Genomic DNA, 21,486 nt, shown 5'->3' with positions numbered 1-21,486 from the left:
GGTAATTAGGTATGTGTGTTCTTCTTGAAGTAGAGGGGGGTGTGCTACTGTCAGAGCTGGAGATAGAATTTAGGAAAATGACAGCCTTGGTGGCCAAGTTATCTGTTTTGGTTGCTAGTCACTGGCCCTGCAAATGAAATGGTATTGGGATTTCTATTTTTGTTTTCCATCTCAAGTTGGAAAGGTCAACTGGTCAGGTGTGCTCTAGATTTTTAATAAACTGGACAAACAGTGTTATTCAGGCCCAAGTTTCTACTTGTTTGCTCACATAATTCATGCACCTGCACAGCATCAAGACATGGAACCTTATCTAATAAAATTTATCTAGTTTTTCTTGCCCAGCCAACCGAATGCCATAAATTTAAATGTGTATTGCTCCCATAAGGGGTGGATCAGCTGCATGGTGTTAGTACTGACTGTTAATATGCTGTGGAGATGCTGTGGCTTTGTTTTGGCGTTTTAAGATTGTGTAGTGGTAAGTCTGGAAGTGTTGCAAGTCTCTGCTGGAATTATGAGTTGTTCACAGGACTGGCAATGAATTTTCTGTCTTGCTCACTGACTACAATCCATACCTTGCAGAAAAATTCTCAACTGCTCAGTGAGCTGTGTGAGCTAAGCTGGTTGTGCCTGTTTAATTTCCCTTGAAATCACTTACCAGAGTTCCCTTTTCTGGTGTGTCAGGTGGTGAAATGTTTCAGAGATGGCACAAGGCTGTGCACACCAGGTTTGACTCCCCACAGATAGATCTGGTAGACAAAAACTGTGCCACATTTGCCTCAGTGCATGATGCTTTAGCCCTTTGTATACCACAAATTTCACCATTGCGGCATGTACCTAAAACGTGGGTACCTAATGCCAGCACTTTGAATATGACTGGTGTTGTAGCAATGGGCACCCTGAGGGCTTGTCCCGGTGTTATAGTGTTAAATGAGCTGTTCCTTACCTTTAGGTGAACAGGAGAGTTTGACCAGGTTGACAGTCCTTTGGTGACTCTCTTTTCTACAGTCTGATGCATTCAGCTTTAGGGACACCACCCCACCCCACCCCCAGGGAAGCAAATGCAGTTTAACAAAAGCAATTAACTCATCTATGCAAAGAATACTTAAGTTTGATTAACATCTAGCAAGAATTTGGAGTGTGCTTTTGACTGCAGCTGGTAAGGATCCCTTGAATTTATATTCAGATCACTTGGCAGGAGTTTTGCATGGTCTCTCTACATAGCTCTTGTCTAGGCATTTTCACTTATTTTGGGAAGCAAGTGGCTTTTGACGAAGGTAAAAATGAAACAGATTCTTTGCAAATGTGCTACAGCTTTAGTCAAACCAAAGATATTTTGATTAAAAAAAGCAAAATTGAGTAGATAGTACTGCCACATAGATAAGATCCCATATATTCTTGTCTGTTTTTTTTTAATGGAACACATTGTAGAACAGTAAAAATCCACTATTAGCGCTTCTTTAGATATGAAGTGGAATTGTGTAGTGAAATAACAAAGTTCTTACATCCTTGCTCTTCATAAGCTGTGTCTTCCTTGATAAATGATACCAGTGGAATCAAATTTCACTATGTTACTGACTCACTGTCGGTAGTGTGATCCTGATTTTTAATATTAAGAGATCAATTTGTCAGTAGTTTGTATTTGTGTTCCCCTTCATATGCTCAAATCAGCATATCATGAACATTGATATAACTGCATTATTTTTTCATCTGTGAGAAGAATCTGTCTCTCGATATTCCAAATGTTTTTCTCTTATGGAAAGAGTATGTATCATCTAAAGCCATTTGTCAGAAAAATAGGAATAGTATTCTGGGGAGGGATTTGCTTTACTAGAATAGCTTTATTGATTGTGTCAGGATTCTTGTTAATTAACGCATTCAAACTGTCTGGTCTTAAATTGATGTTTTGCTTTTGTAAGGATTTGTGATTCATGCCATTGGATGTAGACATTAGGTTTATATTAAAATGTAGACAGCCATCTCTTCATGTTTTGTACCTGATTGTCAGAGAAATTAGCCCATAGTCAGCAATGAGAGACTAATTCTGAGCTCTTTTGATGTGCAAGACAATGAAAAAATACAGATTGGGAAGCAGAAAACATACCTTTAACTTTGACATTGACTTTCTGTGACCTCGGGAAAGGAATTTAATCTTTTTTCTGTTGCTGTAAAAGAATACTCTTCTAAGCCTAACAAATTATTTTTGTTGAACACACAGAGGTGCAAGTGTGTGCAAATTTCTTCATTCAAAGAAACTTGAATATAAAGACTTTATATTAATGTGTCATTTTAGAAATAGAAACACTAGCATGAACAGCTGCAGGTTGTACGGCTCCAGTGTCCACCACTCTCATCACAGGACGTGTACAACAGCACAAAAACAATAGCAAAAATGGTATTGCCTTTTGTAGTCTAAACTCTAAGACAATGTTTAAATGGATTAATGACAGCTTTTTTTCAGATGAGAGTCTTCAAACAAGGAGAATGTAGAACTACTACTCTGTAACACTATTATATTACCAATGAGGGCTGGAACCATGGCCTTACCAAAAAGGGGTCAACATCTTATTAAGTACTGGAAATGTTGGGGATATGAAGAGATCATGAAAGGCAAGGGGAGTCTCAGAGAACTCATGACCTTAGGATGATGTAAAAGGTGAATTTGTCCAGCTGGGCAAGAGAAGACCAGCAGAGGTTTGTAGTGTTGGTAAAATTGACCAGGCAGGGGACTAGGGGGCCCTGACCCAGCCTGGTGGTGTTTCTGATGGGCAGTGCTTGTCTGGATGGGTCTGCTCAAAACAGTGTAGGGAAGAAGGAGGGCTGGTCAAGGCTGTGTAAGAAAGAAAAGTGATCCAGAGAGGGATACTGTGTGTTTAGGGCAACTGGTGGGTGTTGCAGGGTGGAATACCAAACCAGAGTTCAGAAGTTGTTATGTACTTCGGTGGACTGCAAAAGAAAGAAAAATTAACTAGATAAAAATTATATGCAAGATGATAAGTTGTCATTCCATGCATACCCCCATTTCTTTTGGAAAGAAACCATTGCTTTCCAAAGTTTTCTGTGCTTCACAAGCATTATACCGTGAGTTCTTGTCACACTGTGCCTATCTCCTTCAGGGGTAGACCCTGCAAGCCATTTTCAGAGTGAGTAGAGGTGTATTTCAGGAGTATTTCTACAAGACAAAGATTTGCAGCACAAAATGATTCAAGATCCAGTAAGGGCAGGAGGATGTTGTTCTTAACATAGTTTGGTCTCAGCCCTGTGAGAATATTTTCCATTAATGAAAACAGAGACATCCGTGCAGGGTTTCAATTAGTTCAGCATGTTTACAGCATCTTTTGAAGTTTCTCCTGCACAGAAATCCTGTCTTATCTATTTTTCAGGGGTTTTTTGGAGGTGGGGGAGAGGGCACTTGGTGAATTTAAAGAATTTACAGAGTAAGTAGTACAATAACATTGTCACCTGGTAAGTTACTCATCTTTGTCTCATGGAAATGCTTTGATTTTACCTTGCAGATGTTTTTCTGAATTACAGGAGAAAAAATATTCAAAGTGGAGATAACTCTGACTTGGGATTTTTCCCATCCCCCGCTGTTATTTGGAGCACAATCCTCTGTTATCAAAGGGCTTAGGAAAAGTCATGATGAGATCCTCATCATGAGGATCAGTTTTCTGTGGATCTGGCAGTGCTGCCTGTGCTCTGCAGTCCTGCTGCAGCTCTGCAGCGGTGCCAGCCTAGGCTGTGGGAGCTACTGGGGAGCTCCATCCATGGGGAACCAGCATGTGCTGGAAGAAGCTGTGTATCCCAGTCCCATTCTGACCATCATAGTTCATATCTAAAGGTCAAGGCTACAGGCTGCATCTTGCTTGGATTGCAGGGGCGGGCAGGAACAGCGAGGTTGCCAGCTGGGGAGGAGCTTGCAGCTGTGATGCTGTGCTTGTCTTCTCCTAAACTAGGTTTTAGGGCATCCTTCTGACCTCACATACAGCAAAGCTGAACTAAGTAAAACTTATTCCTGTGTTTTCTCCCTTGGCTCCACTCAGACCTTTTGCAGTACCAAAGTCTATTTTTTATTAACCACATTAAATTTGGTGTTGATTCAGACATAGTGATTTAGATGATGGCTACTTTATGCTACTTGCCCCTTTCTCCATAGAGAAGCTTCATAATCAGTTGATTTAGATGAGAAGTTTTGAATCCTGACTTTTAAAGTTTCGGTGTTGCTGCTAGACTGATGAACTAAAGAGCAGTGAAAGAGTTTCAATTGCAGGGCTCTGCCAAAAGGAGCCCCCAAAGTGAATGTTTTGTGTGAAAGCATGCCTTGCAGTTTGAGCCTGGAGTGACAATGATTGTAACACAATGCTGTTCATGTGACAGTGACACAAAGAGGCCATTATGCACGGCTGACTGGCATCAGATCCTCCAAAAGCCAATAGTCAGACCAAGACTGATCATCCTGAGAATGTGAATACACTGGAAGCACTTGCATGTTAAAAAAGAAGAAAAATACGTGTGTGCGCACCAAGGCCTGGTTAAGTTATAAGTACAAAATGACATAATTGATTTGTTTATGCTTTTTTGGAAGTTGCTGTCAGAAATCAGCAAAAAACATGTAACAGAGCACGGAGAGCAGACATAGTGGGAATAAGACGGAGTATGCCAGCAGGCCAAGTAGATATTCCACTTCCTTTGCTCCATGCTACAGGGTTGCTTGCTACAGTGTGCTTTTGAGCATGTGTGACTGAGTTTTAGTTTCCTCTAAAGTGTTTACAAAATTTTTGGACCACACTGGTCTGTCAATACACACAGACATGTCATGATCATAAAAAATGCCTGTGTGTGTTTGTGGGAAGCATTTGTTTGCAGATTTATAAACCCTCTTCAAAGGGTTCAAGAGCACTTGATACATGAAGAAATGTCCCTGACAACTTGTGAGCTGCAGCAGTCTTGGTCCCAAAGGCAGCATACTTTGTCAGCCGTTGCAAATCTACTGAGTAAATAGGGTACAGCAGGTGGGGTGGAAAACTCTTCAATTAGAAAGGTATTTGTTTAAAAACAACTGTTTTGCCTTTGCAGCCTTGAGGGCTGGATTGACTTCTCTGTCACATAGGAGGTGGCACCTGATGATAATCAGAGTTGCTGGTTATCCCACCCAGCAAAGGGTTTGGCCTCGTTCCTTAGTACTGCTGTATGTCACACTCTTTTTTCTTTTTTATTGCTTTTCTAGGTTAAGAAAATTTCAAAATTTGCACAGGCTGCCTGACTCTTCTGCTCTGTTGCCACTGAAACCAGAGCCTGTCTCTTTATTATCCTCATTTTGCTTATGAAAACCCTGCTTAACTCTCATATCACCTTCACTCCGACTTCCTTCTGCTCAGATGCTGACAATGCAAAAGCAGAATAATCTTTTGGGCACTTTTTTCAGCTGCAGCTGCAGACTGTGTGAGAGCTGTATGTGGGCCCCTCTGGATCTGGGGGAGACCCCTCGGGACAGAGCCCTGGACAAGGTATCTACCAGTGGCACCGCTGGATTGTCCCTTGAACTCGTGGCTCTGCTTCCTCCATAATGGAGCTTTCCTGCCTTTTTAATCCACGCCACATGTGGGTGACCCGAGCAAACCCTGTGGGAAGACAGAAGCCCTGTTGTGTGTTTGTAGAGCAGTTGCTCGGAAGCTGATGTACAGCTGTGGCCGGGCTTGTTTGGAAGTGAAGAGTAATTTGATCTTTTAATCTTTTTTATTTTTTCTTCTCCCTACCCCTCCACCCCCCATCTCCAGTCTGATATTGTAAATAACAACTGTTTCTGGAGGGTACCAGCCAGTGAGACTGAAATGCATATTTTAGATTGAAGTAGATTTCATGAAGATTTTATCAGTCTGCAAAGAATGTCCTTTTTAAAAAAAAGTAAATTAATATTATGTTTCATTTCTTTTAAAATAGCAGACATAATTGAACAAGGGCTGAAGGTCCAGTTTTCTTACTTGCCTTGAGCAAATCAGGAGTAACTCAAGTGAGATCAGTGGACTTTCAGAGTAGCTGAAATGAGGTGCTTGATCCTGGGTCCCTTGTGCATCACTTGGTTCGAATTTTAGGATCTGCGAAGACACACACATCTGTGTCATCCAGGTATTCCAAAGCTGCCTCCACCAAAGACTCTTTTAAGAGATAATTACATTTTCTTTTAGAAAAAGCGGAATTGCCAGCTCTGTGATGGACTCTGCTGAGAGTCCACACCAACATCAGTGTGGTTGTGCTTCAGGGTTTGTTTGGATCAAGGGCACTACACCTTACAGACACTGCTGTGCCACAGGGCTCCATCACTTCAAAACAGAAGATAGGCCTGTACAGACGTACCACTAGTTCTGGGGAACTTGTTTAAAATCTGAATCCACAAAAGAGCGCATTTTTAATTATTGAGTAAGAAGATTGGATGAGTAGTTGTTGGAAAAGGAAAACATAAACACAACAAGAGAGAAACTTCCTTGCTTTAAGTGTCCCCGCTGCTCTCAGTGAATTTTCCCTCTCCATAACCCATTTGAGAGAGCTGTGAGACTTAATCTCATCTCTGGAACAGTATTGTTCCTCTGCAACTTTAATGCACACTTTAGATACGCTCTATTCTTTCTTGCACTAGTTCTTGCCAATTTGCATTATGTATGAATAAAGACGGCCAGGATATGCATTCATGGTAAGTGAACCTCAAAGGATGCAGTGATTTGGAGTTCTGGTCTGCACCACAAATTTGCAGAAGAAAATTTTTGTGTGTGTTTGCAGATTGTCAACCTTTCTGTGTGTGTTTTAACCATGGATCAACTTCAGAAATAAGATTTTTGTATGGTTTGTTTTGCTGAAGTAGTCCTTGGATGCAGGGAGGAAATTTTCTTTCTCATCTAGCAAATGAGAGATATTGTAAAGAAAGGCTGAGGTTGCAGCCTCTTGGTCTGCACCAGGAGGTTTTTGAAATTAAGCAGAAATCCATTGCAGTCACTCCAAAATATGTCTAGTGCCATTCAGTAACATTTCTGGAGCCTGCACCCTACTTTAAACTTTCTCTTTTTCTGCTGTGGGAGTCTTGCACTACACTTGTGAAAATTACCCTGCTTTTTCTTGTATTGCCCATCTTCAGGGAAATAGCAAAGTTTTAGTTCATTGAGGTTTTCTCTTAGGCATATATGTGTGTTTTTCTTCATTGCTGTTTCCAGTAAGAACACCATTGGGAAAAATAAAGAAATGGAAAAGCAGACAGACAAGAGGGCATTACTGGCCTCTTCAGAGGTGATCTACATCTGTAAAAAAATTCTCTCCATCATGATATGGTGTGTAAATGTCTAAGACACAATCTGTATTTCATGATACCTCTGCTATACCTACAATAAGTAGTGGAAGCACAATATTCATGTCCTTGCCACTGTGGCAGAATATCAGAATGGAGCTGTGGGTCCAGGGGTAGGCTGAAAATGGAGACTAGCAGACCTAAGTTCTGTTTTCAGCTCTGCTGTTGACTTGTTTTGTGAAATAAGGTAAAGCATTTAGACAGGAGACTAAATACTTTCCATATACAGTATGGTTATTAAGAGTAGCCTTAAGAACAAAGGGCCTTCCAGTACTAGAAGTGTTGTAGATCTTATGAGCAGTTACAGCGATAAAATGCTGTATGTGAGATTATTACATAACGTATCTAAAATAAATGTGCTTAAAGGGGTCCTATCTTTTGCTAAGTTCAGTAGGATGAGGGAAAACAAATATTTGCAAAGGAGAAGAGATCCCAGAGATAGAGAGCCACATGGAAACTGTCTGGACTTCCTTGCAGCACGGAGCAGCCTTGGACCTCCTGAGAGCATAACAAAACCCTTCAAACAGTGACATGGAGCATCTGCCCTGGCTCATCTCGCCCATTGGGGCAGACTCCTTCCAGAAAACAGTCACTTGCTGTCCTGGAGAGAGGAAATTGGAGTGTCCCAATCTGCCCTCCAGAGAGAAGAAAGATTTATACATGGATTAGTTCAGTGGGCAGCTGATAGGTTGGGTCAGACGAAGCGCCCAAGGCTTGCCACAGCCCGTGGTAGACAGCTTTGCTTTAGCTTCCAGCACAAAGGCATCCCTTTACCTTTCAGGAGCAGATGCAGTGGATATTGGATATTGGTACAGTTTTCATTGCTCTTCCACACAGTCCTACCTTTCTTTGCACTCCTTACTGGATGAGATGGATGAAAAGTGATTTTAAGCAATATTGCAGCTGGCCTATTTGTCTTGTTGACAATAGCAACATATGTTTCTGTGCTCTTAGTAGAAAGCCTGTGTGAAATTTGAAAAAAGAAGTTAGTTGAGGAAGAAAGTGCGTGTAAGCTCAGAGTCATTTGGCTGTGTCAGGATGGTAGATGCTAAGAGTTTGGGTTTTAGAGACAAGAGAAGATCAGCTGGTCATAAATCCAATTTAATAGCAGTTATTGGCCAGCTCAAGATACCTGGAGTTTTCACCAGGTATCATGATCTCCGGATATCAGAGACAACAAGCAGTTTTGTGAGTGAGTTCACGTTTCATCCCAAATTTCCATGCAGTTCAGAGGAGAGTGTCCATTCTGCTTTTGCTCTTCCCAGAAGCTCCCTCACTGTGCTTCCCAGTCCCTCTGCAAATGCTGTGCTGTTTTTCACTGTCCTCTCAGCCATTTGCTCATTTGGTAGAGCAGCAGATGTACTGCTGAATGTGAAATTTCGTGTCGTGCAGTTTCCAAACTCCGGGTTGCTTATGACTGTTGCCCATTAATGAACGATGACACATTCACACATTCAGATGATCACTGTATTTCCTTCTGAAAATAGGGATTGCTTTTAATTTATCTTAACACCCCCCCATGCACAACTTGCAATACTTATTTTTATTTTTAATGAATGACTGAACCAAGGCCAACGCTTCTGCAGTTTTTGCTGAGAGGCAGCAGAAGTTGTAACAGAGATGCTGCCAGTGCCAGTTGGGCTATAACTTATAAGTCTGCTTACAAAGTTTGCCTGTTTTCTGGCACAGTCTCTGACACATACACTCCAGTCAATCACAGTAAAGTGCCTACTAACAGATGTGACAATTAAGCTGAAGAATTCTGTCTCTCTTGTTTAATTTTTATTACAGAGAATAACAGAGTACCTCATTAAACCCACCATCATAGAGATTTTTTTTAATTTGGCATACAAATATCTGCAAAAATTAGATCTCTGAACAGAGTGCCTTGTTACTAAAGGTGCTTTGTCAGACAGTTCTATGAATAGACCATTTTTGTAATGACAGATATATGCTTGTGCTACTGCTGTCCTTTTACATACTGCAAAGATGTACAGGTGTAAAGAAGTCAACATGTGTCCTGAAGGATAATGTTTTGCGGGATTTAGGGCCTTGTGGTCAAATTAATGAAAATGTAGTCTTGATTCTTCTAGGTTTAAATTACGCTGCCTTTAGCTGGAATCAGCAGCAGACATTTACAAAGGTTTCAGTTAACCTGTAACCAAATTAAAGATCATCTAGTTCCAGCCCCCTGCGAGGGGGCAGGGACACCTTCCACTATGAACAACAGATTAAGGAGTAGCTGAACATTTAAGACACCTAAACTTTCTTCAGAAGCAATAATACAAATTTAAAACCGTGTTTGCAGGTGTAGAATTTCAGTGCTTAGTCTCCCTCTCTGTCAGCAGAGGAAATAAAACATTCCTAGGGAGAAATTCAACCTTCTTGGTGCTAGTGGTGTTTGCAGGCTCTCTGCACACTAGGGCATATATATATATACATGCAGGTAAACACAGACAGAGGCTCCTAGATAACTAGTTGAAGCTGTAGGACAAGATGCTGTGCTTCAGTGAATAAACGAGACTTGCAACAAATAAAACTCCTACCAACACTCGTGATGGGCACTAAAAGCCAAGTTCTTTCCAATACTGACAAAGTAAACAGCTTGTATTTTATGCATGAAACCACTCTGATACTAAAAGAAAGACTTCATATCAAACATGCTGGTTCTGATTTACATCAGTTTCAGTTTTCTCTTACCATAATTTCTACGACACCTCAAATCATTAAATTCTTCAATAGATTTTTTTAAATGATGAATCAGTCTCTTAAAAAAGAGTACCCACTACCTCAGTAAAAGAAGCTAATGAAGGCAAATGCCTCAGAAGCTCTAACAATCAGAAGATGAATTTTTTGGCTGCAATTAATACCATTTTCCAAGAAACTTTCTCTTATTTTGTTAATTTAAAGTCCCTTCCAACCCCAACTGTTCCATGAGTCTACAAGTCTTTAGATATTACAGGCCACAGGTGGGATTATGAGACAAAACTGTTTCCCTATAATGTCAAGGAACAGTGCAAATCAAACAAGTTATGAGGAAAGAGTTGTGAGAAGGCTCACAGATACAAGGATATGTGAAAACCACATAAAAAATGTGGTTAGAGGATGGCCTCACTAGGTTTATGTTGTAATCTCAATGAAAGTTCTTCAGGGCAGAGTTCCCTCTGACTTCAGTGGAAACAGGCTTTGTCCCTTGAATTGTGGATTGGGTAAAAAACTAGAATTAACCCATTGCTTTCAGTTTTTCATTATGTTCTTCCGTTTTCCCCTTCGATTAAGGAATGCAGGAGTACTATATCCATTCCAACCTTTGCAGATAACAAAATAAAAGATAGAAGTGGATGAATGAACTGTCAGAAGAAACACTTTTGGGTTCCCCATTCTTCTACGAGAATGTTTTGAATTTACTTTATAGGTGGGGAGGTGGCAGTGGCATGTGAGGCTTGTGCTGTGAGTTGTAGATGCTTTGATTGCTGGAAGTGGAAAGACTGATAAGTAATGCGTTGAAATGTTCAGAAGCTGTTAAAGTGAAATGACATCAGAGTTAATTAACTTTTTTTTTAAAGCGGATCATTTGAAAATTGAAGTTCGTAACAAAGTACTGTGATAAAGTTTTAGAGGAGCGTAATGCTCTGTCTAAATCATAAAAACAGGGGCTAACTGGAATGACAACTTTATTTTCTGTAGGGTGTTGTATGCAAAATGGCATTCCACTGGATGATTTACAAAGACAAAGGTACTGAAGCAGAGTTGCCAACAAATTTTTTTCACAAATTATAGCGTATTGTTAGCAACTAGAAGTTTAAAACAAATGTAGGAGTTCATGTGTCTGATTTTCACAAGGAAAGGGAATGAGAGGCTGCAACAAGTGTAGGGAGCTGCAGACTGAAGAAGTTTGCCAGTGATAACAGAGGCTGTGTCTGGAAAAGGGAAGAATCTGATTTATGATGGAAGTCTATGTGGAAAAAGAGAACATACGTGTAATGGAGGAGGGAAAGAAATAGAGATGGTCTTTGAAGAGAGTGAAACAAAAAGAGAAAGACTTTTAAAGGAAGATGGGCACATTTGAAATTGATCCTAAATTGCACAGGAAGCTAAAGGAATTATGTGAGTGCTTTGATTGTACTTTTTTATATCCTGTCAATAAACTAGAAGTGACATGGTGTCTGGAAGGCTGATAAGAGGGAAAGAGGGGTCACAGAAGCTTTGGTTAAGTGAGGGTAAATAGCATAAATGAGAATTTCCACAGTGGTGGAACCAGGCATTGGTGTATTTAGGATTGTCCCAGGCAAATTGTCAGCAAACACAAAGTTTTCACAGTTACATCCATGAGTGCAATGTCTTTTCTATGATTCCCATTAGAAAAAAAATATGAAGTATCAGAAGTCTGGTGATGCTGTCTGCCTAAGGGACTATGATAAAGATTTGATACAGGTTTCTTATCATGTTAGTCTTTAATTTAATACAGCATTCATACATGCTGCTAATATGTAGATTGAGAAGTAACTCTGCTTAAATATGTGTATCCAGCCATTTTTACTTAGTCTTCTAGTCTTCACTTGTACTTTTAAAGTAGGCCTGGGATTAATATACAAGACAGATGGTCCAGTAAAGAGTACATTATTTGATTTAAAAAAGGTAAGAGGGAGAAAAAAGAAGTCTCTTTATGTGGATATGATTTTTGTCTCAAGCCTATACCATATAACCTCTATTAATTTATATGTTATTTGCTTTCATTACTCAGAACTGACTGTTGACTCTCAACAGCCACTCTGGGAAAGATGCCCAGGGCTGAGAGGTACCATCTGTGTATGGACCTGACATAGTTTTGTATGTTTCACCTGAAGTGTCTTTTAAAAGGTGCCATTTTTTCTTCTCAAAATGCTTTTCAGATAGTGTGGTTTGGATTCTAGACAGCTTTAACTGTCTTTATTTGGTAACTTTTTGTCTGAGTGGAAAACAACCAGGCAGCATATTTAGCCAAAAGATTTTTTTGACAGTTCCTCCCATTGGCTTCCCATGGGAATAATCTTTAAACATACAGTACCATGTACTGTAGGTAACCTTAGTGATCGCATTTGCGCATTCAAGACCTGTACTTGTTATATACCTGAAAAAAAAAATAATATTTTAAATTGGAAGGGCTCTAATTTGGCATACAATGACAGCTACAGCAAAGTGACCCCATGTTTGGGATGTTTGGCCGCCTTCCTCTGAGGAATAATAATGAATCTATTTGCAAAAAGTATCTGGCATGCTGATATTAGTCTTTACCATGCCTCCTTGCCTTGTGCAAACTTGACTTCCACTGAACTGTCTTCTCCCCACCATCTTTTCATACTGATTTGAGGGAGAAGAGGACTGATAAATGGATATATCACCCTGCCAGCTTAGCATCTACAGAAGCTCTCACTGAATGGTGAGAGAGTTGTATGACAGTGAGTGAAGTTGGTGGGCCAAGAAGAGTTGCTTTTCAAGAGTCCAGAAACTCCAAAATTTGCTCCAATTGACAGTTTTAATACAGTTAAATGGGTGTTTTCTGTTATTTAAGATCAGATCATGTATTATGGCATTTATATTTAGTAGGAATGGTAGAGGTATGCAGTCTGTGAAATGGTAGCATTACTTAAAGGATTGTGATGCTGTAGCTTTCAAAACTGGTAATTCCAAGACTTTTGGGCAAATAAAGTCTGGTCTCCTCCAGATTTGTGCATTATCACTATTCTCTGGAACTTTACAATTCAAGACTTCTTCACCTCTGTTACTTCCAGTTTAAATGACAGGTGAATTTGGAAGTTATTGGACATGAGGCTAGAACATGCAAACATTGTGATTACATAAACCTCATTTTCCTAGGAAGCTCTGCTAATTAAGAAACTGAAAAATAAAAAATTGTCTAACTATTAACTGAAGAAAAATGGCAATTTATTAGTGATATATTTTTTTTAATAACATGGCACTTGAAAAGAGTAGCAGCATATCTGTCTTCATCAAGAAGACGTGTTTCGTTACAGCCTCTGATTTGGTAATTCTCCAGGTACCAGTCTAAATGAATTGTTTTTCCTATTTCATATGCTTAGCCTCATCTTAAGTACCTTTGGACTCTTCAAATGGGTCAGTCTGTTTTACTTTGCATCTTAGATACTAACTCAACTCTGGGCCCTTGGCTGGGGTCCAATTTGAGAAAAGACCAATCAGTTTACATTTGCTGTGATTGTACATCTTCAACCAGTCTGGGATCTTTGTAATAATGCTCCTATTCAGGTTAGTTTGTATTTGCTTTGTAAGCAAGATTTCATGTGACAAAGCGTCAAACTGATTTACAGATTTCTGAAGGGAAAACACCTCCTGCTCCTCACCCATTAATTCTCTAATGTAATCAATAAAAGCAATCAGTTAGGGGTTTGGTTTTGGTTTTTTTTTTTCTCTGAAGTTAGCACAGGATTAATCATCATTGACAAGATTAGGTCAGATTCAGATTTTGCTTTCCTTGACATTAGTAGTTTAAGAGATGTTTTTATAAAGAAATTGTGCTCCTTGTAGAGGAGCTGAACCTCAGGAGTGAAGACAGTATAATGTTATGAAAAAGACTCAGTCACGGCTAGGCTTTGCGAAGGAAGGTTTGGGGAGGGTACCACCCATGTTTATTGCAGGCGCGTTGGTGGCTAAAAAGGCCAATATGAGATAGACAAGTTGCAGAAGGCACAGCAGAAAGACTCCTTAGGTGGTATATTCTGCAAGGCACGATTCTTTCTGCGTTGTCTTTTCTCCTCAAGGGTGATCCTGTGTGCTTTCTCAAAGGCATCAGCAGCGTTATAGATGGTGTGTCTCCAGACCTCCCGATTGGAGGCCAGAGTAGACCAGTTATGTAGATCAATATGGCCAAGGCTGAGATGTTGTTTCAGGGAGTCCTTGTATCTTCTCTTCGGGGCTCCTCTCATGGGGCAGCCAGTGGCAAGTTCACCATAAAGCAAGATCTTAGGGAGGCGGTGACCTTGCATCCTTGAGACATGCCCTGCCCAGCGCAGCTGTGTTCTCAGCAACATGGCCTCAATACTTGTGACCAAACAGTTCTTCACTAAAAAAATATTTAAAAATCTCTTTATCTCATCTGGAGCCATAATTTTCAGTTGCAGGTAGCAGTCCGTAAATCTGGGATGAGGGTGTAGCCTTTGTTTGCTCTGGAGAGTGTGAAGGCAAAAGCACCAGGAAGGGACCCTGCAGCAATGACAGTGTGGTTTACAATTCAGTCTGAAAGCTGACGAAAACTATGATGGACAGAAGGAGATTTTTTACAGTAACACTTCCTGTACGTGCAATTTAATGCAATGTAAATGTAATTAAGAGCAGCCCTTTGGTTTATAGCCCAGAGAAGGATTTGACATCCCTGTACCATATCACTCCAGAAAGGCTGAAATGAGGGTTGTATCTCAGAGATACTATGAGAGGCTGTGAAAGGCTCTTACTGTTCTGAAGTTTGTCTTCTAATTAAATGGCATGTTCCTGCTTCATTTTTCATGTTTCAGTGGTAAAAATGCTTTTGCAACAGTAATGAAAAAGCTGCATCAGCGTTTCCCTTGGTCTTGGGTCCATTATGTCGTGTTAGCAACTGTATCGTACTATTCTCTCTTGCTCATGCAGTTCTAATCCTGGTTAATTCACCGGCAGCACTTGATTTTGCTGACCAAAAAATATTTGTTTGCAGCCTTGAGTAACCTTCACTTCTTTTACATTATTTAACATTGTACCTTCCTATGCTCCCCCTGTTCCGCTTGTATGTATTTTCCTTTTGTTACAAGAGCTGCATTCTCTCGCTTTTGCTTGTGCCTCTGCTCTGGGTGGGTGGAGAGATCAATTTGTAGTCATGTCTCAATTTTCACCTCATAGAGCGGAAGCAATTGTTTGCTTTTTTTAGTTGTCTGTTCTTTCCCTGGTTTTGATCCTGAACTCTGTATAGCAAAAAAACCCAAACCAAAGCAAAACTGTCAACATAGTTGGTAGTGGCAGAGAAAGTGCCTACAAATCTCAGATGATGGGTAGTAATAGTTAACTGGCTGTGCTTATGTGGTCCACATACAGGATTTTTCATCTGCTTACCAGTGAGACAAATGTAGTTTGTGTAGTTGCTCACATTTAAATGTATTTTATGGGAGTGCCTGTATATTTTGTACACCTGGTACACCATTTTAAAATGAGCTTGTAAGTAATTTTAATATACCTCGGGGTGATCAGATTAATTTTTAATATGACTACTATTGATTATCTTCCTTTTATATAATAAACATATAATTAGTTCAATTTCCCTAATTAGGTTACAGAAACTTAGGAGGCTACTCTACAGTTGCTTCATGCAGCTGCACTGCTTTCTTGTCAACATTTTTAAATCATGGGCCTGCACTAAATTTGAGGGAAGCAGAGAAGTCTCTGAGCTAAACAGACAGGACGTCCCTTAAAATTCCTGACCAAAATGTGAGTAAAGATGTAGCTTTTTCAACAGAAGTTTTTCCTCAAATGCTAACAGGCAATAAGATTTTAGTGTTCAGTTGCATACCTCGGTGGAACAAAGATCTGGTGCTGTAGGTGAAGAAGCTTTCTGTTTTAGCAAGAGGGGTTTCTTTTCTCTCATATATCTGCTAATCACTAACACACAGAAGGCATTCTCCAATATGAGCGTTTTCAGTACTTGAACTACAGATTCTATGTGTCTGTAGATAGTGAAAATACTCATGTATTACTGGGTGAGGTAATTTGAGCAGTATATGATATGAAAAGTGAATCTCTGAACAGTTTTTCTTAGTGTGAACTGTAGACAGCAAGAGTTAAATGAGTCATCTACATCTGTTATTGCTAATATAATCACTTCAGCAATGCTAATCAGCTGTACTGATTTTCCTTAATAATTAAGCAAAAGATCTGGAATGCAATCAAGTTTTACACTAGGGGGTTCATGCAAATTTTTTTTTTTTATTTATTTTAAATTTTGTTAAATGTATCCTGCAAAAGGAAAGTTGCTGAAGCTGAGAATAAAAGGAAAAAAGGAAATACCACTTACTATCTGGTTAATCAGAGTGACTATTTTCAATGAAATCATGACTTCACTGGAATTATTAGCTGAAAATACAGCTGCTTTTTAAATAGTACATTAAATAGTACATTGACTACTTCCCTGCATGCAGAGAAACAGTTACAGACCATGAAATGTGTTTCAGCAGCCCTCATTTTTCAAGAAGGATTTAGCAAAATAGGTTCATCTCTGTATCCTCGGATATCTTAAATATAATAGTTTCTTGTTGTGAGGTTTTTAGGTTGACTTCTGAAGAGGATATTGTAAACTAAATCTATTTCGCATCTTTTTTTTTCTTACTTTCATGGCCCTGTGGACTTTTTTCTGATGAACTAGTTATAGGTGTGGTTCACTTTATTCTGTTCCATACAATTTAAAGTAAGAAATTTCTACTTCTGCTTAGTTTAGTTTAGTAAAAATATTTGTGCTAAATCAAACATATGCATTAGAAATTATTTTCTCATTATACTACAGACTAGACTCAATGATCTCTTTTTTTTTTTTTTTTTTGGTAATTTTTGTAGCCACAATTTGAGTGTAAATTAGGAAAGAAGATCAAATGTTCACTGAAGCAGAAATATAGAAGTTTAAGTTGTTAGAAATTACCTATTAATAGCATTTATTCTGGCATTTGTGGATTAATGGCCAGCTGGATTAAGACTGTTTCAATACGCAAATTTAAATAATTTGCTTAGTTAAAGTGTCAGGTTAATATTTTAGATTTTTATGTCGTGTTATGTGTGAGGCTGTCTGTTAATCCTGGAAAGCGAAGGCATTTACATTCTTTCTCTGATTAATTAATGTTTTGGTATTTTTTTCTTACAGTTATCTTTTTGGAAAGATGATTCTTCATTTGAACTCCTTTTTTGTCTTCCCTGTAATACTCCTGTACCACTGGATGGGCCCAACATTATCTCTGAATCTGGAAGATCCTAACGTGTGTAGCCACTGGGAAAGGTAATGTTTTCTTCTGGAAAATAACTGACACAAATTCTGATTTACCATTTTTGCTTTGCTTTATTTGGCACACTTCAGATTATTTAAAGCTGTTAGTTGAGTTACAGAATGAGGAGAAAAAATTCACTTTACTGAATGGGCAAGGTACATTCATGGATAAGTAAAAGACTGTTTCACATTGGGCTGAAATGCAATTGTATTTGCGGTAGGAGTTAGGATGCAAAAAAAACTCCAGTGGTACCAGCAATGTTACACAACCATCTGGGTACAAGAAGTGAATAAAAATAGCTTTTTCCAACGGAAGTGAAAAGAAGCTTTTACATATGCAAAATATAGTTAACCATATTGGAATTTGGCCAATTTTGATTATGATGATTCTTTCCTATACAGCATTCACAGAATCTAAATTAAGGTTTGTAGTTTAAGTATTTTTATGAGGTTCAGAAATTTATAACATACAAAATTAAATCTCATCAATGTAATTGGTCCCTTTGTTCACTCAGTTTCACATTAATTCGCAAGAGTGCCACAGTGGATAGGAGAGGTTGAACCTCAAGAATCTGCTAAACTTTTTTTCTTGTGTAAAGATTATAATAGTGAAACCAAAACTCATAATTATTGTTATGCCCATTATTGATCAGATAGTCCATGAGACAGTCTGATTTTCACAGTTCAGTTGAGGACATCGGTATTTCCTGCACTTAAGGTAAGCTGTGTTTAATCATGGGGAGTGCTGCTAAGCCACTGTACATTTATTTGTGATTGTTATGGCTGAATTTTTACAAAGAAAATCGAAACTTGTATATCTTTTTTATAGATTCTATTAAAAAAAAAATCACTTAAGGACTTTCCTCAGGAACTTACCTGAGCTTCATGTGAAGCATTTGGCATCTCTGCCTCAACTCTTGTGTACAATTTGTACAACAATGTGTATATGAAGTAGTAATCATTCTAAGAATCTGTTAGAGTATTTAAGCATGTGTCTACAATGTTACTGAACACTGTTCTAGATTGTGTATACTTCATTTACAGTTTTTGTAGATAAAAGTGGTTTTGAGGGAAGTTGCAATGAAGTGAAAGCAAAATGGGTAAAAACCTGAAATATAACTATTAAGACTGCATACTGTATTTTAAAACAAGCTAATCAAAGCCTGCAGAAAGAAAAATATATCTAAAAATGTATCTAGCAAGCATGCCAATGAAAAAGCCTGAACTTTTTTCCTTCTTCGGCTGTGTCTCAGAAATAGGGAGGAATTCCAAGTAAACTTACTGAAACATTCACACTGTTTCCCAGAGCAGGCAACAAAGGTACATAAGTATGAAAGAATAAAGGCCCAGATACAAGCTCTGTACTGTCACTGGCAGTGCTATGTGCTTTAAATAAACCTATTCCAGTCAGTACTAAAATGGTCTTTTACAAGTGAACTGTAATCACAGCAAGAAGGGGCAGAGCCTGCCATGCGTCTAACAAAGAGCACAGAGCCTCAGGCAAGCATCAGCATCCCACTGATATTTTGTTGGACTGGAGCAGCTGGATGGATTAGGGCTGCTTGAGGAAAAACAGGGAGTAGGTTCTGGGCAGTTGAAGTGGGTCTGGGTGAGCTTTCCCTCAGTGTAGTGATGACAGCAGGAAGGGGAGACTGTGGCTGTTGCAGTGGGTGCGAAGAGGTCAAAGAGGGTGTGGGTGGAAGTGAGTGAAAGCTGTGTGGGTTACAGAGTGTTTTGGTTGGTCCTGGGAATCAGCCCTGCTGCAGGAACTTGCCACGCATTCCTCTGTTTTCCAACTCCCTTGCGCAATCAGGACCGACTGACTGCCAGCATAAACAGCCTCCTGAAGAGTTTTCTGGGATGATTCAATATTTTCCCCTTTCACAACAGGGCTCTGTTCTTTTTGCCCTACTGACAGCTTTAGAGGCTCTGGACTTCAGAGCACAGATTTATTTCTAGGATGCTGTATAGTTGTATAGCTGGCAGAAAATCATAATAGCATTTCAGTACAGCATTTCAGGGTGGGGTGGTGGTGGTGGTGTGATATGGGAATTTCTCTGTTAAAAATTAGCCAGTAAACAAAATAAGGTGTTGTCTTTAATACTTGTGAATTTCTGATTGCTGAATGGACCGTTTGATGGTACGATTGTTATGTCATTTTTCAGTAATTACTACTCAGGTGTATTTCTGTGCTAACATCCATCATTATATATGTCATTATATACATCATTAGTATCAAAATATACTGGATGTTTTGCCATAGCCACAGATATGGCTTTTAAAAGAAATTTTTCAGAAAGGCCTATTTTCTATTTTTCTATTTTGAGTGATAACAGAAAAAGCCTCATTTTCTGACTCCTTAACTAGTTGTCCAGCTATCCAGTTACATAATAAAAGTTGCCACAGGAGAAAATGTACTACATACTACTTTGATTTGCTGCTCATTTGAGATACAGGTGTTTTAGTCTTTTAAAAAATTTGGGCTTACATTACTTTTCTTTAAATGTCTAGTACAGTTTTATCAAACATGTTACACAATAGAGACATGGTGACTCTTTGCATATATATTTTTCTCTGTGAGCTTTCTGTGTGATTTTGCTGCACATGAGTATTTTGTTATATTTATTCTGTTCTATAGCAGGATTGTGTAAAAAATTTAATTAAATCAGACTGTACTACAAAGGACTTGCTCAGTGATCCCTCTTTTCTCCCTGTCTCTCCCCAGTTACTCAGTTACAGTGCAAGAGTCATATCCGCATCCTTTTGATCAAATCTACTACACTAGTTGTACCGACATCCTAAACTGGTTTAAGTGCACACGACACAGGTGATGTATAAATCTTAATATTGTCAAACCACTGATATTGTAGCGGTTTGTTAAGGTTTTGCGTCTGTCAAAATCAAGCATGATGTGTGGGACAGTTTAGCTGTAGTGACCAGCCTGTCTAACTGCTGTGACCTGAGTCTGCTGGAAAATGCTTGTCCAAGCAATGTCACGTATGTTTTAGTAGCGGGTTGGGGTGTATCATCCAGTGAAGTGCTAACAGAAAAAAACCAGCTTGGGAAAAAGCATGCAGTCCCCAAAATTAAATTCCCCAGACCCTGCAAGGTGTATTTGTTCAGTAATATCATGAGAGAGCCCTTGCTGCTTGCAACGTTGTGTTCTGGGGGAAGTGTATGCTGCTTGGAAGGAAAACAAAAAGATCTGTTACAGGAAAAGTTCTTGTGCTTCCAGAAGGCAAGTGAGGGGTGAATAATTGAAAACTGGTGACAGCTGTAAAGAGCATTTTCCTCATAGGAATGTGCCTGCATGTATGAACCATCACAAGTGAAAAACACCTCCTTCTTTTCCTACTTGCTGGCCACTCATAGGCATAAGGCTTGTTGGAGTAACACTTGGAGTCTTGAACTCAGCAACAGATAAATCAAGACCTCTTTGAGCATTTTTTCTCTTATGACACCTCAATGTTTTTTAAAATGTGTAAGAAAATATACTGTCTTGTTTCTGAATTGTGAATTGTGTGTAAAAACCATTGCTTCCTTTCCTTAGGATCAGTTACCGTACTGCCTACAGACATGGTGAAAAAACAATGTACAGGCGCAAATCCCAGTGCTGCCCTGGATTTTATGAAAGCAGGGAAATGTGTGTCCGTAAGTTTAGCCTCTTTTTGCCTTGAAATTCCATACCTACATCACAGTGCTGGTTTGACTCCCCTTTGATGAGTGACTCATGGAAGCTGAGTTAGGGGCTCAGATATTCATCAGTGGTACACATGCAGCTCTCACTGAAGTCATGTGAAGTTATGAAGTGCTGTGCATATGCAAATGACAGGATAATTGGATCTCAGATGTCATAAGTAACCAACACAATAAATAAATACGAGGTTTAAAACCAGGAGGGAAATCCAAGTTTTTTTTCTCCTTAGCATAGACTCCAGTAATCCCCATGCTTAGACTCTCCTGTAGATAAAGAGATCTGTAACAACTGTTTGATGGTGGCTGGTTGCGGGTGGTGTGTGCCCCTGTCTCATCTTCCTATCCCAAAATAGCTGTGTCCAGAGTCTGTAGGCAGCCCTGGCTCTGCTCTCTTTCTCTCTCTTGTATGACATCGTATAGACCACAGGTCTTAAAATGGTATTTATTCAAG

General features: G+C 39.3%; 1 protein-coding gene across 1 annotated transcript in view; it reads left to right on the top strand.

Moving 5' to 3' along the window:
* Positions 1-21,486, top strand: part of MEGF10 (multiple EGF like domains 10) — an 87,093-nt gene that overhangs the window by 1,456 nt on the left and 64,151 nt on the right. The window contains exons 2-4 of the mRNA XM_051773541.1: positions 17,220-17,351; positions 20,065-20,166; positions 20,890-20,990. Coding sequence (XP_051629501.1) covers positions 17,236-17,351; positions 20,065-20,166; positions 20,890-20,990 — 319 coding nt within the window. The 5' untranslated portion in view covers positions 17,220-17,235. The remainder of the gene's footprint in view (positions 1-17,219; positions 17,352-20,064; positions 20,167-20,889; positions 20,991-21,486) is intronic.

The sequence above is a fragment of the Manacus candei genome, unplaced genomic scaffold (assembly GCF_025592945.1).
Source record: "Manacus candei isolate 608988 ecotype Guabito, Panama unplaced genomic scaffold, ASM2559294v1 h1tg000171l, whole genome shotgun sequence".
Classification (NCBI taxonomy): domain Eukaryota; kingdom Metazoa; phylum Chordata; class Aves; order Passeriformes; family Pipridae; genus Manacus; species Manacus candei.
The sequence above is the reverse complement of the archived record's forward strand: the minus strand, read 5'-3'. Positions and strand labels throughout refer to the sequence as shown.